Source organism: Enhydra lutris, unplaced genomic scaffold, assembly GCF_002288905.1.
Source record: "Enhydra lutris kenyoni isolate GAN:26980312 unplaced genomic scaffold, ASM228890v2 scaffoldscaffold5, whole genome shotgun sequence".
NCBI classification, from domain to species: domain Eukaryota; kingdom Metazoa; phylum Chordata; class Mammalia; order Carnivora; family Mustelidae; genus Enhydra; species Enhydra lutris.
In genome coordinates this window covers 13,255,324-13,275,966 of record NW_019154089.1, presented here as the reverse complement: position 1 = coordinate 13,275,966, position 20,643 = coordinate 13,255,324, and the positions used below count along the sequence as shown (strand labels likewise).

Here is a 20,643-nt window from a genome sequence, read left to right as displayed (position 1 = left end):
CTAGACTTCTAAGACAGCTGGGATTTTTGCCCGTTATGCCCGGCATCTAAAACCACACTTGGCACAAAGGAAGTGATTAATAAGTAATTAGTAAAAATATGAATATTTGGTCTAGAACCTGGAATTGGGCCATGAAGAACGAGTAGGAGTTTACCAGCTGTAGGAAGGGCATTCTCAGCAGAGGGAACAGGAGATGCAAAAGCCCAGAGGGATGCCAGAGAGCATAGGGATGAAAGCAGGTCGGAGTGGCTGAGGAGAGGTGGGTGAGAGTATAGCTGAGGCCAGAACTTGAAGAGCCTTCTATTTCCAGCTAAGGAATGTGGCCTTTTTCCAGAAAGCAATGGGATGGTTTTAAGCATGGGAGTGGCCAACATGGGTTTCTCTGGCTATGATGAGGAGAATAAACTAGACGGGAGCTACCTTCCCCAGGTGGGAAGACAGAATAGAAGGTCATTATGACCAGATGAGAGATAGCAAGGCCTGATCCAGGGAAGTCTACAGAAGGAAGGGGGATTGGATCTCCCACACAAAGACTAGAAATCAGTAATTGATCCCCTGTGGGAGCCAGGGAGAGAAAGAGAAGTTGAAAACAGAGTTCTGAGAGCTGCAGGGAAGAAATCTTGATAAGAACTAAGAGATGGGAAGTCCTAGGGTTGGCTGGGGTCCCTGGGGTAAAGATGTGGTCAGAGCTGAAATTGGCATCTGTAGTGGAGAAGTGAGGAGAGGAGAGGATGACCTTGGCAGGGGCCAGAGCCTGTAATGGGGCCTTTTTGGGAAGAAAGATGAACTGTTGGCACCAGGCCTAGTAGCAGCCCAGGTGCAGCTCCCAGCACCCAAGCACACATATTCACAACTTAGCAGTATCTAACTTGATCTGTGACCTTGGGCAACTCCCTGCTCTCTGAGTCTCAGCTTCCCAATCCGTAAAATGGAAATAATGAGCGCCACTCACAAAAAGGGTATAAGGATCAAATGAAGTCATATGGGGAAAAGACCCTGTAAATGGTGAAACCCTCCATGAAACCGAGGCCCAGAATCAGGGCACAGCAGATAGATGGGCAGTTCCCACTGACATCACACACCCCATAAACCACCCCCAAGCACATTGCCATTGTCATGCACCTTATTAAGACAATGCTCCAGGCCCAGAAGCAGCCCCCAATACACATACCAAGTCTGACTGAATCCCTCTATCTGGGGAGCCTGGAGCAAGGTGTCTGGGAAGGGATAAGTCAGGCCAGGTGAAGAGGGGAACACTAGCTGCTATCACAAACAGACTTGAATGTGTACAACAGCTCAAAGATTATGCCTCACTCACGTAACAGTGCAAAACTAGTGTTCCTGGTTGATGGGTGGGTTCCCTTTGTGCCCTAATACAAAGACCCTGTCTCCTTCCTCCTATGGCCCCACAATCCCTTAATCTCCTTCATCCAGCCAGCTAAAGATGAACAAGACCATGTGGTGGGTACATATTACATAAAGATCTTGGTCCAGAAATAGCACCCATTATTTCATTCATATTTACTTGGTGGGACTAGTCACAAGGCCACACCTGACTGCAAGTGAGCCTGGGAAATTAAAGTTTAACCATGTACCCAGAGGAAGAGGACATGAACTTGTAGTGAAAAGTCAGCCAGTTATACCACCGAAAGGTTCAAGTCACAGCCCTAGAAGGGGACAGTAGGATAGAGGGTAGAAAACCGAAGAGGGGCCCAGACCAGAGTGGTGGGTGACTTGAGGGTGCTAAGCCCATACACAAGGTAAAATGCAAGCTCTTTTGGTGGGTGCATGTCTGTGTAAGACAGAGGCCAACTAAGGACTCTGGCTAAGGGCCCAGAGTTCAGCTGGCCTTGGGCCGGGGCTGGGAGGGCAGGGTGTCACTCTTCAGCTGATGGTGCTACACCAAGGTGGGATTTTTGTTTGAGTGAGAATGAACACATAGGCGTCACACATGGAAGCCACTGATGCACGTGTCACCGGGAGGGCTGAGGACTTGCATGTCTATGGGCAGTTGTGCCTGCCACATGCCCCTGTCCAGGGCACTAGATATACATATACAGGGGTTTCTTTTTTATTTTTATAAAGGGGTTTTTAATGAAGGGCGAGCCTCTGTGTTTATGACACACATGCCTGAATGGTCTGTGTGTACATGACCGTGCACGCAAGGTGTCCATCTGTCTGTACACTTGGGCACATACCTGGGTGGTGCCTGGGGGTAGAGGTAGTCACTCCGCATGAGCACAAGTGCCTGGGGGGACACTGGGTGTGCCCATGCACAGCACACACACAGCAGGTGGGAGCTAAGTATATGTTGAGTAAAGTACATGTGTGCATACTCAGTGCGCATGTTCACATGGTGACGTGAGCCCCCACCAGGGTGCAAAAAGGTGACTAAGTGTGTGAGCACACACTTCTGTGTGCCCGGACTTGAACTTGGAGCTCCCTGGACTGGGCCAGACCAGGCCGAGCTCCTTCCTAGGCGCACAGAGGTCTCTGTGATGTACTGGTGACAGTGTGGGGCACTGCCAAGGGTGCACTGGTGGCATGTGTGTGTGCCTGTGAATGTGCGTGTGTGCGTGCGTGCGTGTGTGTGTGTGTGTGTGTAGGAAGAGGCATTCGCTCTCTTAGACCTTGCTTCTTTCTGTGGTTCGGTTTCTATAGAGACACTTCCTGTGGCAGAGAAAAGAGGTAGTGAGCTGGTGTTTCAGGATGTGAGGGCCCGCAGGAGCGGAGCCGGGCTCTCTCTGTTGCCTGCCTGCCACCGTGCAAGCTCTGGCCGGGGCTGCCCACAGTCCCCATGGTGGGCTCTCCTCACAGCAGGGACCCGTGAAGAGCGGCGGCATGCCAGGGAAGCCCAAGCACCTGGGTGTCCCCAACGGGCGCATGGTGAGTGTGGGCTCCAGGCCAGGCCCATGGGGAAGGGTTGGGCACACCCAGGGTGGAGCCCAGGAGGCACACCAGGCAGGACTGGGCAAGAGCCTGCATGCTGCTCACGGGCGGGAGAAGTTGGATAAAAACAGGAGCAGGCAATGGGACCTGGGACTCTCATCCTAGGACCTTCTAGAGGGCCCTGCTGGGGATCTGGGGCAACCTTGGAGAGGAGAGCAGAGTACAGTGGGTATAGGCTTCTGGTCCCCACTGCTCCCTCTCCGGACACTTTGGCCCCATCGGGGGCAGGGAGACCTGGCATGCCCTTTGACCCCTGCCTACCCCCATAAGGGCCCAGACCCCCACATCTGACTTAGCCTCATGTCCTGTCCCCTCACCCCATGTCCTGATGTCCAAGGTTAGGTAAGGGGAACCCTCGGTGGGTCACTGCCCTTTAGCTGGACCTGCTCCAGAGGCTTCCTACCAGAACAAGTAGTCTTCGGGCAGCCTGGGATGGCTCAGCCAGGCCGGGCCAGCTTGGTGCAGCTTGTCTTTTCTATCCTGGGCTACCAGGAAGGGTGGGAGTAGCTGGGTGCTCGGACGCCCTGGCTACTGCTGCTGCCCCGCCCCCTAAACCCTCTCCCTGGCTGCTTCACCTGTAAATCATAGCTGTGCTCGGACAGTCCAGCTTCTTTATGCATTCAGCTGATGGGGCAGACTGTGCTGGGCCTTTCTTCTCTCCCTGGGATACCAGCCCACTTGGCAGAGCCCCAGCCCCTCCTCGCAACCCCAGGAAGGCCAGCCAGTGTCTTAACCTCCAACCTAGCCCCAGCTTAGGACTATGGAACAAAACCAATGGATCTAGAAAGAACCGGGTTCCAGTCTTGGCTCCATTGTCCCTTACTAGGGGTCCTCTTTGACCCTCAGTTTCTTTACCTGTAAAACGAGGAAATTGGAGCAGTTCTCAAAGGCTTGTTGAGATGATTAAGTAGAATGATGAATATGAGGCCCTTGACCCACTGCGGGGGCTCCGTAAATGTCAGCCCGATGCTTTCTTTCCTGCTCAGCCCCTCTTCAAGGATCCCCTCCTTCATTCAGAAACTGAGGTTGTACTCACACTCCTACCTCCTAATTACCGAGACCCTACTCCACCTCTCCTTCTTCCATTATCTATTGCCCAGCCCCAGGCTAGTTAGGTGGGAAAGAAGCAAACCCCACCTACCTGGCCCAGTGCCCCACCTCACTGTCTTTACTATCAACCTAACTTTGAAAGGTCAAGAACCTAAGGTCCTTGCACTCCAGCCCCAGAAGCACCATACTCAGGTGTGCTGGCCAAGGAGGATCATGTCCACTCTCACGCCCACCCCAGAGGGCAGCTGGGTTGGTGCTTCTGAGCAGTGCCCAGAACTGGGAGGCGACTGAGGGTACCTGGAGACAGACCCAGCCTCTGCCCCTCCCATGTCAGCCCGTGGTTTCTCTACCCCAAAGTCCTTTAGAGAAGGGAGGGTGCCCAAGTTCTGCTCCCAGCCTTGGCAAGCTCACAGATTCCCTGATTCCCAGAAGCAAACTTCACACACAGGTTATCTTAGCTCTTCCTGGGTCTGTTCTGAACTCTCCATGTCACCTCTTGAAACCCTGAGGGTCACAGCTCAGCTGCTTGTGGGTCATCGGTCAGCTTTCTGAAACCATGCTCAGCTGACATGGGGAGGGGCAGACAGGCAGGGGTGCACACAGGGGCAGCACACAGAGGCACCCCTGGAGCTGGTGGCGGGCTCCTTCTATGGGTTACCCCCAGAGGGAGGCTCAGAGGAGCAGACATGCTGAAGGCAGCCAGCAAGTAGAAGGGCCTGTATCTGAGCTCGGCCTCTCTGACTCAATGCCATTGCTCCCCCACCTCCCAGAACTGCCTGGCTCCGTCCTCCCCCACCTCCCCCTGCCACCACCCCCACCCACGGCTGCCATCATTCCCTGCTGAGGCAGCTTCATTTGTCAGCCTCGTCTTTCTTCCACTCAGCTTGTCAGGCAGTTGCAATGAAACCTGTCACTTAGAGAGGCTCCCAGCCCCCTCCCAGGGACATCTCCACCCAAACCCTGCTGCCACTTCATTTGTTCATGCGGTCATTCAGTCAACAGCTCCTGTGTGGGTCTGCTCTGTCCTGGCCCTGTCCCAGGCACTGGAGACCCAAACCCATTGCCCTGGCCCCTCTCCTCAAGCAGCTCCCAGTCTGGCAAGGCACAAAAGGCACGGAGACAAATATCAGAATACTATTCAGATTTGGGTAAGAGCCACGAGCCCGGGGTAGAGAAAGCTTGAGGGTGACCTGGGAAGGGAGACCTGACTTGTCGGAACATTTTGTGCATTGTGGGATGAAGTTCTTGAAAGGCTACACCATATGGAAGAGAGGATGGCATGGGGAAGGGTCTGGATGCAGGGAGACACAGGGTGTGTGTGGAGGGACGTGGCCTGAGGGGAAGCTGGGCCTCAAGCCTGGAGAAAGGTGGTTATCATATCCTGCCACTCTCAGGCAGGAGAGACCCACCTGGAGAGACCCACAAGGCAGAGCCTCCTGGAGCTCTGCCTGCTTTCTTGGCATCCAGCTCGGGGCTTGGGGTCAGCTCCTCAGGGTTGGCTCAGGCTGAAGGGGTTCTCTGCGCATATACCCAGAGAGGATCTGGGGACCTCAGTTTCCCCAAACTAGGGTGAAATGAGATGATGGTACAGGGTGTCCAGCACAGAAGATGCTAAGTCAATTGGCCCTCCCTTTGAGGCCTGACCTCTTCAGAGGCCAGAGTTCAAGAGGACCCCCTGGGCCCTTTAGCCCTCATTGACTTTGCTCACCTGTGTCTGAAGAGCTGAGGCCCTGGGCCTCCCAGCTCCCCTTGTACATCTCCTGTCGGCCCAGGGAGGCAGCTTAGTGGAGGGAAAGATCTCAGGCTCCAGCTGAGCACACCTGGCTTTTAACTTCAGCTCAGCCACTTCCCTACTGTGTGACTTCTTTGGGTCTAAGTTTTCTCATCTGTAAAGTGGGGCTAATAACACCTGCCACACAGGATAAAGATCTGAGGAGAGAGCAAGAACAAGGGTGTATACTGTCAGAGAGAGCCTGTCACTCACCTGGAGCTCAGCAGTGCTGGACCACCCCACTCTCGTCTTGGTATCCTTGGACACCAGTGACCCTTCCAGGGCCTAAGAAGAAAGTATGGCACACTGAGGCCTGACCATGGTCAGGGGAGTCACCTTCCACCACACCCTTCCTCATCCTTTCTTCCCCTTTTCTCCCATTCACTCACCACTTCTCCTCAAGCAAGCCCGGGTGGTGCAAGGCCGGCCCTGCTCAGCATAACTTCCCCAGGCCTGGGAGACTGGGCAGGCGGGAACCCTGGGCAGAGGCGTCAGCATGAGGTCAGCTGTGACGGCATGAGGTCATCGGAGCCCCTGACGGCTGCGTGCTTGCCGCATGCCCACTCACTCTTCCTCACAGTCCCAAGAAATTGGGAATGCTGAGCCCTGTTCTACCCAGGGGGGAAACTGAGGCCCAGGAGAGGAAGTTACTTGCCCTCGAATGGTGGAACTGAAATTGGACTCAATCCTCACTCCCTCCCACGTCCGGATCTCTGTCCCTACCCCACCTCGGCCCCAACTCTATGGATCAACAACCAGGGGGGCCAGAGGGACAGGCAGAGGTGAACTGCAGGCCACAGAGATGGGGCGTTCAGCGGATCCCTGGTAAAGAGGGTGCCAGGACCTCATGGGAGGGCAGGGACCCTGATGGCTGCACATTAACACCAGAGCCAGGAGGGTGCTTCATGGTAGGGAGTGCAGGTTGGGTCCCTGTACAAACCAGGGTTACCCTCAGGGAGCTACAAAACTAGGAGGACAGAGAGGCCTAGACATGGGTGGGCACAAGTGTGGTGGGCAGGAGGGTTCAGGGCAACTGGTCTTTGGAGGGGACTGAGGTCAATGAGTGGAGATTGGAGAGCAATAAGTTCAGTGAGGGGAGTGGGAGCAGATACCCTGCAAGAAAAAGCAGCAAAAGCAGGAAACAGGAATGTGAAGGGGTGTGGGGAACCTAGAAAAGTTTGATAAAATGTAGGGTGGAGTAAGGGGGAGGGAAATGGGGGGGGCCTGATGGGATTCATCATCAGGCCCAGGCTGAGCTTCAGCTGTGACCCAGCAACAGCTCCACCCCCCAGGGCAGGGAGCTCGGCCGCCCCCACGACCTGGGAGCCAGCCTAAAGACACGGACAGTCAAGTCAACATAATGTCAAGAATGAAAGAAAACAGGAGTGTGGGCTGGCTTGGGCTGCAAGCTCCTGTGCCCTGCCCGTGGCTCCAGGCTTGCCCCAGCAGCCATGGGGACTCTGAGCTAAGGAGAGGCTGAGGGCAGGGATACAGGGCAGGTGGGAGAGAGGCCAGTGTGGGGTGGGGAGCAGAGGACCAGGTGGCCACCATGGAGGGGGAGGCAGGATGGTTCCCAGAGCCTGGGGCAGAGGATGGTGTCAGCAGCCCTAAGGTTAGCAAAGATGCAGAGCAGGCAAGATAGGCAGGTGTGGCAGGAGCAGAGCTGCCAGGAACAGAAGGAGCAGGCTGGAAGGGACCCTGAGCTTCAATTCTCGTGCACCCCAGGAGTTGGGACTTTCTCTGGCAGCCAGCCACTGGAGCTGACTCGGAAGAAGGAAAGAAGCCATCAGATGGGGGGATGCAGAGCCAGGGGGGCAAGGGTGCCAGTGGTGGGAGTGGGGCACCTGCGGGTAGGCTCCATGCCCAGCCACATTCTGTGAGAACTTTCTTTCCTCTTCAGCAAACTCTTACCTCCACACTCCCAGTGGGAGATGAGGCTCAAGGAAGAGCCAGAGGGTATGAAATGGAAAAGGGCAGAGCTGGGATTTGTCTCTGGGTCTGGCAGACCCCAACACCTGTGTTCTTTCCTCTACAACAGAGCTAGCAAACTCGAAAGTGGAGCAGGGTCAGACACCGATACTAATGCAGCAACAGCAATGAGAGTGACCTTCACGCCGGATCATGCCGGATCATGTTCTGGGTTCCTTATCTATATATTTAACTTATTTAGTCACAGCAGCCCTTTGAAGTCAGGGGAAGCATTTGCCCTATTTCTATAGAGAAAGAAATTGAGGCACAGAGAGGTGTAGTGCCTTGTCCAAGATCACACAGCACAAATGGGGACTCAGGCAGTCTGGGACAGCACCTGTTTCCATAAGTAACATAAATGCATAAAACTGGCCCCAGAGACCTCTAAAGAGAACGTGAGCCCCTTCCAGGTAAGCTAGTTGCTGCTCAGGGCCAGCCAAGGTTGTCATGCTGGGAAGAAGCTCCGGCTAGCTGAGGCATCACAGGAGTTTAAGTGAAACTCCTGGTTTTTAAATGTGGGAAACACCTTTAAACTTACAATGAAAAAAAAAAAAAAGTCTTGGGCCTCCTGGGTGGCTCAATCAGGTAAGTCCACTTAAAAAAAAATGAGGCCCAAGATATTAATAATGTCCTACATATTTCCAGGCCAGCTCTGGCCCACAGATGTGGGACCTGAGGTTCCTAGGGGAGCGTGGGGAACAAGGAGGGAGATTCTAGCTAGGAGGGCTGGGAGACATGTTTGCAGACCTGTTTCCAGCGGGGATGTAACAAAGGGACAGATGGGAGGAACCACCATGACAGGCTTAGTGAGAATATAGGATCCGAGAGAGGGGAAGGAATTGGGGATGACTGAACCCAGGTAGTGGGATGAAAGACAGGAAGGATGTAGGGAAACTGTTCCATGTCCTGCTTTGGTGGTGGCAGCGGTGGCTCCCTTTGGGACTGGCTGAGTTGGAAGGGCTTGTGGGACATCTGGGCAGAGATGGTAGCAGGAAGTTGGCTATGTGGATTTGAAATTGGAGAGATGTGGGAGGGGGAAAGGGCCCAGGACAGAGTCAGGGAGGGGTAGAGGCCACCTTGCGTGGGTAGGAGATGAAGAGGAAGCTGGAGGAGCTGCTAGGAAGGTAGGAAGACCAAGGGAAACCACTGCAAGAGTCATTTTGAAAAGAGGGTTTTTTTCTATTTCACTAATGGTTGGGATTCCCAGAGAAGTCGGAGCTGTGCGTGGGGGAGGGGGAGGATGGAGTTGATCTCTACAGCAATGCTATTCACAGTGGTCTATGGACCAGCGCATCAGCATTGCCTGAGAGCCTGTTAGAGATGGAGAGTCTCCGGACCCATCTGGACCTATTGAGTCTGAATCTCTGGAACTGGGCTCCTACCACTCATTTCAATGAACACGAGAGTCTGAGAATGACTGTTCTCAACTATAAAATAGCATCCTGGCACCAGCCTAAGGTTGGGGGGGGCAGGGCAGGTTCTCTCGGTCTCTCCCTCTCCAAGAGGACACAGTTGCAACAAAGAGATCACTGGCTATAGAGACACCAGCAAACACTGATACAGCACTTACCACATGCTGGCCACTGTTTCAGCTGCTAGAAATGTCTTAAACTGATCTGATCCTCACAATAGTCCGAGGAAGTAAGTTACTGTTATTATAATTATCCCCTATTTGCAGAGGAAGACAAACAAATAACGAGTCACACAGCTAGTAAATGGCAGAGACAAGATCCAGAGTCTCTGCTGATAGCACCATGCTGCACACCTGGGCTTAGCCAGCAGGTGCTTCGGGAGGAGGGAACCAGGGGCAAATGGAAAGTAAGCTGGCATACTTCCCAGCCCACAGTGGTCGGCACATGATGGAAGGGGAGCCAGGAAGAACCTGAGCAAAGTGCAGAGTAAGCAGTGACCAGGCTGGGAATGCCCAGCATGGTCCTCCAAGGAGAGGAGAACACAGCTCCAGTCCTGGGGCCTGAACCCAAAACTGTCCCTTGAGTCCACCCTGAGCTGTGCTCTAACTGCCTACCTTGGGTCTCTTGTAGGTTCTGGCTGTCTCAGATGGAGGTAAGTGACAGAGGGTATAGAGGAGGCTTGCCTGGGGTGGGGGAGGGTATGTGGAAACAGGGTGGGGACACCCCTGTCACCTGCTATCTTTCCAGGGAAAATATCTGCAGATGGGGTTGGGTCAGGGGCTGGGAAAGGCCACAGGGTTCACCACCACTTGTCCATCCACCTACAGAGCTGAGCAGCACGGCGGGGCCTCAGGGCCAGGGCGAGGGCCGAGGAAGCTCCCTCAGTATCCACAGCCTCCCTAGTGGCCCCAGCAGCCCCTTCCCCACCGAGGAGCAGCCTGTGGCCAGCTGGGGCCTGTCCTTCGAGCGGCTGCTGCAGGACCCGCTGGGGCTGGCTTATTTCACTGTAAGCCTTGGGGTGGGATTGGGAGGGCAGATGGCAGTGGTCACTATAGTGTGTGGGGGGAGGGGGTTGGGCAGCGGGCATGGGAGAGGACATGGATGGAGCTTCAGAGCGGGATTCCTCTGTCAGCTGCCTCCTTGAGCCTTTCTTTGGCATCTTCTTCCTGTTCTCTCAGCAGGGAACTTTCCTTGTCTGCCTCTCATTTTCTCTCTGTGCTTTCCAGCCTGGCCTCATCTGTCTGCCTGACCCTACCTGCCTGACTTGGCCTCTTGGCCCTACCTCTATCCCAGGCTCTTTGACTGCACCCCCTGGCCGGGTCTCTGTGTCCCTAACTTCCTTCTCCTTCTCTGTGCTAGGAGTTCCTGAAAAAGGAGTTCAGCGCTGAGAATGTAACTTTCTGGAAGGCCTGCGAGCGCTTCCAGCAGATCCCAGCCAGCGACACCCAGCAGGTGGGGGAAAGGGGGGATGGAACAGAGTGGTGGGACCAGAGCCTGGGCCATGTCCCTGAACTTCTCTGTCCCTCCTGCAACAGCTTGCTCAGGAAGCCCGCCATATCTACCAGGAATTCCTGTCCAGCCAGGCGCTGAGCCCAGTGAACATAGACCGGCAGGCCTGGCTAGGCGAGGAGGTGCTGGCAGAACCCCGACCGGATATGTTCCGCGCGCAGCAGCTCCAGGTGAGCTGTTCATGGGTCTCTTGGGATTAGGGGGTGTGGCCTTGGAAGAAAGTGCAAGAGGCGGAGCCAGATCCAGGGGCGGGGGCCGATTGTAGCGGGTGGGATGTGGGTGGAGTGGGGTACGGAAAAGGGCAAATTATGATGCCAGCGCCAAAGTAAAATACAGTGTCAGGTCGTGGGTCAGAGGGCGGTACCAGAGGCTGCAGCGAACAGGGGCTAGAGGCGGAGCATAGCTGAGGTCGAGGCGGAGCCAAGGGGGCGGGGCTGGACCAAGGAGTTGGGTGGGAGGGGCTAGGGTCTTGCCAGCTAGGTTGGGGATCCAGCCAGCCCTGAGGGCAGAGTCAGGTAAGCTGATGGCGAGCCGAGCGCCCTCTCCGGCTCCCCGCCCCGGCGCGGGTCCCGCAGATCTTCAACCTGATGAAGTTTGACAGCTACGCGCGCTTCGTCAAGTCCCCGCTATACCGCGAGTGTCTCCTGGCGGAGGCCGAGGGACGCCCCCTGCGGGAACCTGGCTCCTCCAGCCCGGGCAGCCCTGACTCCACGAGGAAGGTGCGGACGGGAGGCTGTGGGCAGCAGGGGGCCGGGTGCCGATCTGTAGGGGTGTGCCCCTAGTCTGCACGCGGGCTGGAACCCAGCCCGGTGCCAGCGCCTTTCCTGTACCCGCAGAAGCCGAAGCTGAAGCCCGGGAAGTCGCTGCCGCTGGGCGTGGAGGAGTTGGGGCACCTGCCGGCTACTGAGGGCTCTGGGGGCCGCCCCCTCCGCAAGTCTTTCCGCAGGGGTGAGGGTTGGAGGCCCCAGAGAAAAGTCGGGGTGGGAGTTTGGGCAAGCTTTGAGAATCCCCACTTCCTCCTACTTGTCTCAGTCTGTAAATCTGTGAAAACCGAAATAGAGGTCTCAATGACCACCATGTTTCCCCGCTGATTTGGTTTCTAGATTAGAGCAGAAGTTTGGGAAGCCCCCTCAGTAGCAACACTTCCATGGTCCCAAGACGCGTTAGACCCCTGCAGGAGGGCTCCAGCGGGGTCCCCCTGGTTGTGGAGAAGGGGGTGTAGGGAGCAGGGGCTGTTTCGCTCACTGCTCCCTCTCCCCTAGAACTGGCAGGCGGAGCCCCAAACTCGGCCTTACGCAGAGAGTCCCAGGGCTCCCTCAACTCCTCTGCCAGTCTGGACCTTGGTTTCCTTGCCTTTGTCAACAGCAAATCTGAGGTGAGCGGACTTCTGGGGGAGATGAGGCCTGGGCTAAAACTGCTACTCATGCACCTTTGGGGGGCCGCCATCACTCACAGTCACAGTCCTCGTCCCCAATTCCATCTCCTGCTGCTAACCCCTCATACTCCTTACTTTCTTCCTGTCCTCACTGCCTTGGGCCCCTGCGTGCCATGGGTGTACATTCTCCTCGTGTGTGTGCACGTGTGGGTGCCCAGGTGTCCCCAGCAGGTGTATGTGGGTCAGTGGGAGGACCTGTCTCTAGGTGCCACTACATCTGGGTGAGCATATCTATGTTGTTGTAGGCGGAGTGCCTTTGCCTGCCTAGAAGTATGCCCTTAGGCCTGTGCATGCGTGTGTGTGCCCCAGTGACCTTACCTGTCTGTGTACCTCCCTGCATGTCCCTGAATGTGTATACATGACCTTCCCTCTGCTTCTGCCCGGAAGCAGAGCCACCGGAAGAGCCTTGGGAGCACAGAAGGTGAGAGTGAGAGCCGGCCAGGGAAGTACTGCTGCGTGTACCTGCCTGATGGCACAGCATCCTTGGCCCTGGCACGACCTGGCCTCACCATCCGTGCCATGCTGGCGGGCATCTGTGAGAAACGAGGCCTCTCTCTACCTGACATCAAGGTCTACCTGGTCGGCAATGAGCAGGTGTGAATCTGGTCTGGTCCCCAGCTCTCTCTCTCCTCCTGATCCTGACCCCAACCCCATTCCTATCTCTGTTCAGCTAGGACCTCAACCCCAGTTCCATTCCTATCCTCACCCCCTTCCTAATACCAGTCCCCAAAACAACCCTGCCCCTCCCCCTATGCCCAACTCCAAAGCAGCCTAGCACCAACTCCTCAAACTCGGGCCTCCACCCCACCCCATGAGAGTCCCATCCTTACTCCCCTCCCAGCTTCCAGCTTCATCATCTTCACTGCGGGGAGAAGCATGGCCAGAACTGGGTTTCCCCCCATGACTCCCAGAGTTCCTACTGGCCATCCTTGAAATGGCCATTAGGGGCACTCGAATGCACTGAGCCCATGAAAAACTTTTCTTGAGCTGCAAATGAGCGTTAAGTTTTAAAGAGGAGTCTAAGGAAAAACTCACTTTGGATTAAACCATCCCATAAGGGGGATCTAAAGAAAGAATGCTGCCTTCCAGAGAGACCCTGCAGGATTTCCTTCACCCAGGCAGGACCTAAGGCCCTACCAGGTGGGTAGGCAGAGGGACCCGGGCCTGAGCTCTGTCCTCCAGGTCCACAGGATGGAGGTGAGCCTGGCAGGATGTGATCAGGAAAGAGAAGCTGAAGCTTCAGAGAATTTCTGGGGAAAGGCAGGCTTTTCTGGGTGCTGCCAGGAAGGCTTCATGGAAGAGGCAGCTGTTGATGAGGGGAGAATGAGGACGGGGAGAAGTTTGCCGGTGGAGCTGTCAGGAGAGGATATTCTAGGCAGATAGAGCAGCTTAAGTGAAGTCCTGGATGTGGGTAAGAAGTGCAGGGCAAGTTCCAGGGCCTGGAGAGTGGGACTGGGAGGGCAGCCGTGGGAGGAGCTCTGCCCACTCAGGCCACCCGAGCAGCCTCTGAAGCCCAGATGGGCATTCACGACTGCTAAATATAACTCCCCACCCACACTCCGCCTGTCCCTGCAGCATAGCAGGGACCTATCCCTGGAAGAGGCTCCCTCCGTGCCCTGGGCTAGTGCAGACAGTGGGGACTAGAGGGGCAGTAGTCACAACACCTACTGTTTATGTACCTACTATGTGCCCAGCACTGTGCAGACACTACGTTCTTCTGGCCTCACCGCAGTCTTGGGGGAAGAGGGCTTGTTGCAGTGAGGAGACAGGAAGTGTCTTTGGTAGGTGGGGATGAAGAGAAGTAGACAAATGTCAAAAAGGGGACAAGGCCTGGGTAGCTGATCAAAGTTGGGTGGTGAGGAAGGAAATGCATCCAGCTGGTCTGGCTGGGTTTCACATGCCTGAGAGACAAGGGGGCAGCTGTCCAGGAGGCAGAGCCTGGCCTGGCCTGGCCTGGGAAGAGGCGGCCCCATGATCCAGGACCTAGGCCTGCTCCTTACCCAAGCAGCCTCATTGCCATTCTGTGCTTACCCCACTTCCATGCTTCCTGTAACTCCACTTCGTTTCCGAAGCTGTCCAACCTTCTTGTCCCCTTCTCCCTGGCCTTGGCCGTATTAGGATCCCAATCTGGCCAGGTGGTTTACTCCATCTACATCTCTACACCTCACCAGCCCATTGGCCCTTGCCTCTGACCCTCAGGGGACCCCAGTGGGCGCCATGGGAGGAAGTGAGGTGGTTCCCTCGGACCCTGGGGATGGTTGGGGCTGGGGAGAGAGGGACTCTGAGACCTCCCTCCGGCATCTGCAGAAGGCCCTGGTCCTGGACCAGGACTGCGCGGTGCTGGCGGACCAGGAAGTGCGTCTGGAGAACAGGATCACCTTTGAGTGAGTGCCCCTCCTCCCAGGCTTGGGGCCTGGGTCCCAACCCTTGTTTGGGTCCCAGTTCAGGTTCTCCCTCTCCTGTCCTAGCGCCTCAGGCTAACTGTGTCACCGGAACTAAGGGCCCACCCCCAACTAATCCCAACCCCCAGTTCAGGCTCCGCCCCCTCTTAGACCTGTCCCTGGTGGTTTGGGGGGAGAGGCGGTGCCCGCTCTCCGCCCTGCCGCAGCGCGAGGGTCCCGTGCAGGGTCGAGTTGGTGGCTCTGGAGCGCGTGGTGCGGGTCTCCGCCAAGCCCACCAAGCGGCTGCAGGAGGCGCTGCAGCCCATTCTGGCGAAGCACGGCCTGAGCCCGCAACAGGTGGCGGTGTGCCTGGTGAGCCGGGGGACAGCGGGGCGGGTCAGGGGCGGCCAGGAGCGGGCTGCCTGGCTTGCGGGCTGCTGACCTGTCCCCACAGCCAGGTGAGAAGCAGCCGCTGGATCTGGGGAAGCTCGTGAGCTCGGTGGCGGCCCAGAGACTGGTTTTGGACACTCACCCAGGTAGAGAAGCAAGGCTCTGGGGCTTGGTCCCTGGAGATGGCTTGGGCCCAGAAGGAAAGGGGGCCGGGTGGGAGGCAAACACTAACAGTGGTGCTCTCTGTCATAGGTGTGAAGATTTCCGGAGCTGGAGACGTAGCCCAGCGCTGCAGCCAGGTGAGAGAGGGAAAGGGCTCCCCCCTCTACCCACCGTGCCTCCCCTCCCAGTTGTGGCTCTGACTCCACGTTCTTACAGGGTGGCCAGCCTAGAGCCCAGAACAAGGCCACCCATCCCCCTCCACTGTCCCTCAACTCGCTGGCTGAGGCGCCCAGTAGTATCCCTGGGAAGCGGCAGACCTGTGACATTGAAGGTACTTTGGGGATGGTGGGAGCTAGGGACTAGAAGCACTGGGGACCATCGAAGGTGGGTGGTATCTGAGAGGCTTAAACTGAGGCAGGGCCCTGCATGTCTTTGGGGCTGGAAGAGTGTCCACTGGGGCTAGGGGAACAGAGTGGCTGAAGGATGGGTGGGGGTTGGGGAGGCTGTGGTCATAGGAAGGGCAGCGGGATGGTGGTGGGCTAGCATAGGCAGGTCTGCACCAATGGGCCTCTTGACTCTATGCGCCGCCGCCCTCCGCCCCAGGCTTGGTGGAGCTGCTGAATCGAGTGCAGAGCAGTGGGGCCCATGACCAGAGGGGCCTTCTGCGCAAAGAGGACCTGGTGCTTCCAGAATTTCTGCAGCTGCCAACCCAAGGGCCCCATTCCCAGGAGGCCCCACCACAGACTGTATCAGAGGTCCAGCCCAAGGGGGACCCCTCGGACTCCACAGCCCACGCGGCCCTCTGACACCCGCCCAGCAGTCCAGGTCAGCTGCACGGCACCTGGCGGGCCAAGCATGCTGTGGGCCCGCTCTGCATGCTCTGTCTGTGCCATGAGTGTCCTTGGCCCCTTCCTGCCACGGGCAGGCCCGCAGGAAGAGCTGGAAGGCAGTGGAGAGCGGGCTCAGAGGAGCCACACCCCACAGCTGCCACCACTCGGTCCCTCATCGCTTCACTCCCTCAACCCTTGCTGCCAGGCCACTGAGGGGAGGTGGGGCTAGCCTCCCCAGTACAGGCAGGCCCAGCACAGAGGGGCAGCGTTGGAGTGCGAGCCTCCCCACCCAGGGCAGAGCCTCAGTAGGGAGCAGGACGAAGGGCTGGCCCCTCGGCAGGGACCTGGTATGAATAAGTCCTGGGGGTGCAGGTGGGCAGCTCCTCACTACTCACACAGGCGCTGCTGTACGTACAGATTTTGAAGTTGGCCTGGGGCAGCTGGGTTTGTCCTGGATGTATGATATTGTTATTATAATAGTAATTATTATTCTCCCATGAAGTGTGTTCCTTGTGTGCCTGTCTACCCTGGGTACCCCCCCCCCCGAAACTGCACTGCCTCTGTCACCAAGGTTAGTGCCAGGAAGCCCTTGGGGACCTTAGGATGTGCCCCCTGACTTCCTGTTGTCAGAACTTCTCTTCCTGACTGCACAGAGTATTGAGGTGTGAATATGAGAGATAAGACAGAGACAGGAGGGACGGAGGAAGGGGAAGGAGGGGAAGACCCTTCGGGGGAGCCGTGCCTGTGCCCCCTGTCACCATGCTGTTCCTCAGTCTCTGGATCTGAGCAGAGTACAGCATCTGGATGTCGTCCTCTGCTTCTAGTGGGGCTCGAGTGTCTGCAGACATGGCTGTGGGCTCCTTTGGACACATCTTAAGGGCCTTGTGGAAATACTGGTTGTTGCACTGGGGGCAGGTTTTGCTTCTTGTCTGCTTTGGCTGGGTGGTCATCCCTGTCTCTAGGCAGCCCACACATTGAGGGGGAGCAGGGAGGACCTCCCAGAAGGAGGGCCCAGTGTATGGGCAGAGAAGCCAGACTCAGGCCTGGTGCTGCTGAGCTAGAGGAAACCAGGGGACATGAGGACCTCGAGGGGACACCTGAGGAGTGAGGGGCCCTCCTGACCCTGAGGTGGTCAAGATCTCTTCCCCACTCCAGTTCTTTGTGCTTGCTGTCCCCTCTGCCAGGAATTGGCGCCCTCCATCATAGCACCTCTTCCTTGAAATTCCTGAGACAGATCAGTTGGGTTTGCTGGCCCATCATGCCTTTCTCCAGAAGTTGAACCCAAGCTTTTCTTGGGGGCCTTCAGCCTTTTGCTCCCTCTACCCATTTTGCTTGGCTGGGTTGACCAGAACCCTTAGCTGCTGGGGGTGGAGGTGGGCTCATGACGCAGGCCTGGCCAATCAGAGTTTGGTGCAGGGACAATTCTCTGACCTCAGTCATGGTCATCTACCATCTCCCGGGGCTTTGAGTAGATTATGCAGGGAGAGAACCTGCATGTCAGTGAAGCCAACACAGGACAGCGGGACTGAGAGATAGAAGGAGATTCCTGACCAAAGCTACCTGAACACCTAAATTCACCCAGGCTTGAAGTCACCCACCCTAGATATCCTCGTTTAGGAAAGGCAACACATTCTTTTTGCGTGCATGTGCCTGTGGCTCTGAGTAGGTTTTCTAGGACCAGCAACCGCAAAAGTCCTACTTCATCATTCAGCCTGAACACCTCAGCGGAGCCTTCCCCAGTCACAGATGCTGTGGTCTAAATGCTTGTGTCCACCAGCACCCCCCAAATCCACATGTTGAAATCCTAGTCCCAAGGTGATGGTATTAGGAGGTGGAGACTTTGGGATGTGCTTGGTCATGAGGGTGGAGCCCTCGTGAGTGAGGTTAGTGCCCTTATAAAATAGAATCTCCACCCCTTCTACCCTGTGAGGATGGAGCAAAAAGTTGGCTGTCTACAACCTGGAAGAGGGCTGTCACAGACACCAGATGTGCTGACACCCTGATCTTGGACTTCCAGCATCTAGAACTGTGAGAAATAAATTTTTGTTGTTTATACATCTCCTGGTCTCTGGTATTTTTGTTATAGCAGCCCAAATGGACGGATACCAGATATGACATTCTCCGTAACTTTGTTCTCTACCATGCTGTCCTGTTTCCTTCCTTCACAGTGCTCATCCCACTCTGTAGTGACCTTGTTTACTTTACACTTATTTGCTGACAACACGATAAACATGCCCTGATGGCAGTGACCTTGTCCATCGTAGTCAGTGCTGTATCCCTTTGGCCTAGTGGGAAATGATTCTGCAGCCTCAGATAGACCCAGTGAAGGACACAGGGACAGCAGGGCAGTGGGGGTCCTGGGCAGGGGACTGCATAGCACCAGGATCATAGTCTGTGGTCAGAAGAGGATGGAGAGACAAACCCCTGTCCCTTCCCCAATCAGCTGCAGAACCTCCTTATACTTCCTGCGCCCTGGGGGTTCTCCCTTGGGGGCAGAGACACTTTCCATGTGCGAACATAAAGAGGTGGAGACACCAGGTGAAAGATGGGACTTTCCCAAAGTTGGCAGATCCTGAGGCAAGCGCACCTTTCACCCACCAGTAGTAGCAGTGATGCCTACTACTCTAAAGGACCAAGAGATGCGACTGCCCCGTAACAGAGGAGGTCATGGGTCAGGTAAAAGGGCCTCTAGAGATGGGAGCTCCTGCAGGGGGAGGAAAATTCACATCAGCTCAGGCCCCCAAGTTAGGCATGTCCCATCCTTTATCTCATCTTTGTCCTCATGACAAAATAGCCTGATGGGGATGAAAGCAAGGCTACAGGAGGGGAAGTGACAAGTCCAGGATCCTGCAAGGAATGTGCTGCTGGACACAATCAGACAACACATAGGCTGTCTGACTCAGGAACACACAACAGGGAGCAGGGAGGAAACCCTGATGGGAAGCCAGCACCCTCTCGGGTGAGGATACATTGATATGGCTGCTCTGGGGAGCAACTTGGGAGTTTCTGCTGAAAATTAAAAACACACAGCATGTGATCCCAGAAGTACCACCAGAGAATCACTCACTCCGAGGCACAGGGAGCCCCATCCCTACTGGGCTGTGTATGACCCAAAAACTGGCAAACAGACAAATGTGGGTGGGGGTGGGGGCTGGGGGAGTGGGATAACAAAAAGGTGGTGGTATGTCTATGCCCTGCAATACCACACAGCAGATGAAGAATTAGGTAGAACATGTTTTGCTGTGGAAAGTTCTTCAAGATGTGTTATTGTTCGGTAAAAGAAAGTAGAGCAATGTGCATGACATGATAGCTTTATATAAACCACAAACACAGAGACACACTTATAAGGATACAGAAAGAACAGAGAATGTTCTAGAAGGGTACATGTCAAACAGACAGGAAAATAGAGAGGGGACCAGGACCGGGGATAGTACTCAAAGGACACTTTCACTTTAGCTTTAATGCTTTTTAAATGATGCAATTAAAATAATTATAATAACAAAGAACTTCTCAAGGCCACTTCTTTGTCCCTCTGACCCACCATCCCTTTCTCGAGAAGGATAATAAACTCTTTCAGCCCACCACCCACCTTGGCCCGCTTTAGCTGGCTGCTGTGTCCCTTGTCCTCAATTCCCCAACATGTACCCTGAAGCTGTCCTAGGCTGAGGGAGACCTAGTTCCCTCCTCCCAGCTCTGCACACTCAGAATCCCTCAAGGTCCTGGGCCCTCACTGCAGCGATGGGGGTCCAGGCCCACGGACAGAAGGCACCAGCTGGCCAACCCCCAGGCCCTTTTCAAAGCCACCGCACTGTACAGAGCTGGACTCCTGCGTGGTTGGGAAAAGTCATGGATCCTGCTTCCCCTCACCCCACCAGATGGGAAGCCTGGAGGGGAGTCAGCCTATCCACCAAGCACCCGGTGTGAAGGAGGGGAGAGGACACATATTTGCTGACAGCTCTGCAGTCCCCAGCACCCCCATCTTGCGGAGGACACAGGCGGAGAGAGTGGGTGGGACTGCCATGAGAACGGCCATAGGACCCAAGCCTCTGAGAAAGAAACCTGCTGCCTGTCTGGTCCCCTCACCCCTCTTGACAGTCATGGTGACAGTCAAGCAGATGGGATGGGGTGGCCACAGGGCAAGTGCAGAGCACACAGTGACCTTGGCTCTGGCGACCCCTCCAGGGTGGGGGCAGGCAGAGCCCCCAGCTGCTACCTGGTGCCTGGCAGGAAGTGCTGACACAGCCATGGACAGATGCTCCCTGGGGCAGCCATCCCTATCCCCAGGAGCGAGCACAAGGTGCACCCTGCAGGGGGCCTGGCCTGGTGGTCAGGTGACTCCAGTGTCTGGGGGATCAGACCCTGGCACTCAGCTTTCGCAGGGAAAGAAAAGCCGGATGAGGGGAACACACATGGTTGGTTATGTTGAATCAGATGCCACCTAGGCCAATTCACAAAAAACAGGGGGCACCATTCCTGTCCCTGGTGGTCGTGGCAGGTCCAAGAAAAGTTGAAACATGAATACATGTGTGTGTCCTGGGAGTCCTGCATCGACTAGGAAAGGGGTGCTCTGTGACTGTCTTAGCTCCTCTCTCCAGGAACTGGTCTGGGGGTTGAACAGAGGCAGAAAGCCAAAGAAGCAGCATCCCACTTCCAGGCCAGCCCAGGATGCTGGTGGCCAGAATGAAGTCTCAGCCAGCTAAGAGGGGTGGGCACCAATAACCCCACTAGCCAAGTAGGCCATCATCTTCCAGCCTTATTGTTGAGGGGCTGGAGGAACCCAGAAGCC

At 55.9% G+C, this 20,643-nt stretch overlaps 1 protein-coding gene across 3 annotated transcripts; it reads left to right on the top strand.

Moving 5' to 3' along the window:
- Positions 1-2,592: 2,592 nt before the first annotated feature.
- On the top strand, positions 2,593-17,699 carry LOC111140794 (regulator of G protein signaling 14). Of its 3 annotated transcripts, none has more exons than XM_022492970.1 (15): positions 2,593-2,886; positions 9,781-9,802; positions 9,978-10,156; positions 10,510-10,602; positions 10,686-10,829; positions 11,235-11,378; positions 11,496-11,607; positions 11,922-12,034; positions 12,485-12,688; positions 14,405-14,478; positions 14,721-14,847; positions 14,930-15,011; positions 15,118-15,164; positions 15,244-15,358; positions 15,631-17,699. In XM_022492970.1, exons 1-15 carry the CDS (start codon positions 2,842-2,844, stop codon positions 15,831-15,833), a joined length of 1,704 nt encoding a protein of 567 aa, XP_022348678.1. In that variant the 5' UTR covers positions 2,593-2,841; the 3' UTR covers positions 15,834-17,699. The 3 variants fall into 3 exon arrangements, with proteins under 3 accessions (XP_022348678.1, XP_022348677.1, XP_022348676.1); XM_022492969.1 differs by having other exon boundaries at positions 14,402-14,478; XM_022492968.1 differs by having other exon boundaries at positions 12,482-12,688; positions 14,402-14,478.
- Positions 17,700-20,643: the final 2,944 nt, after the last annotated feature.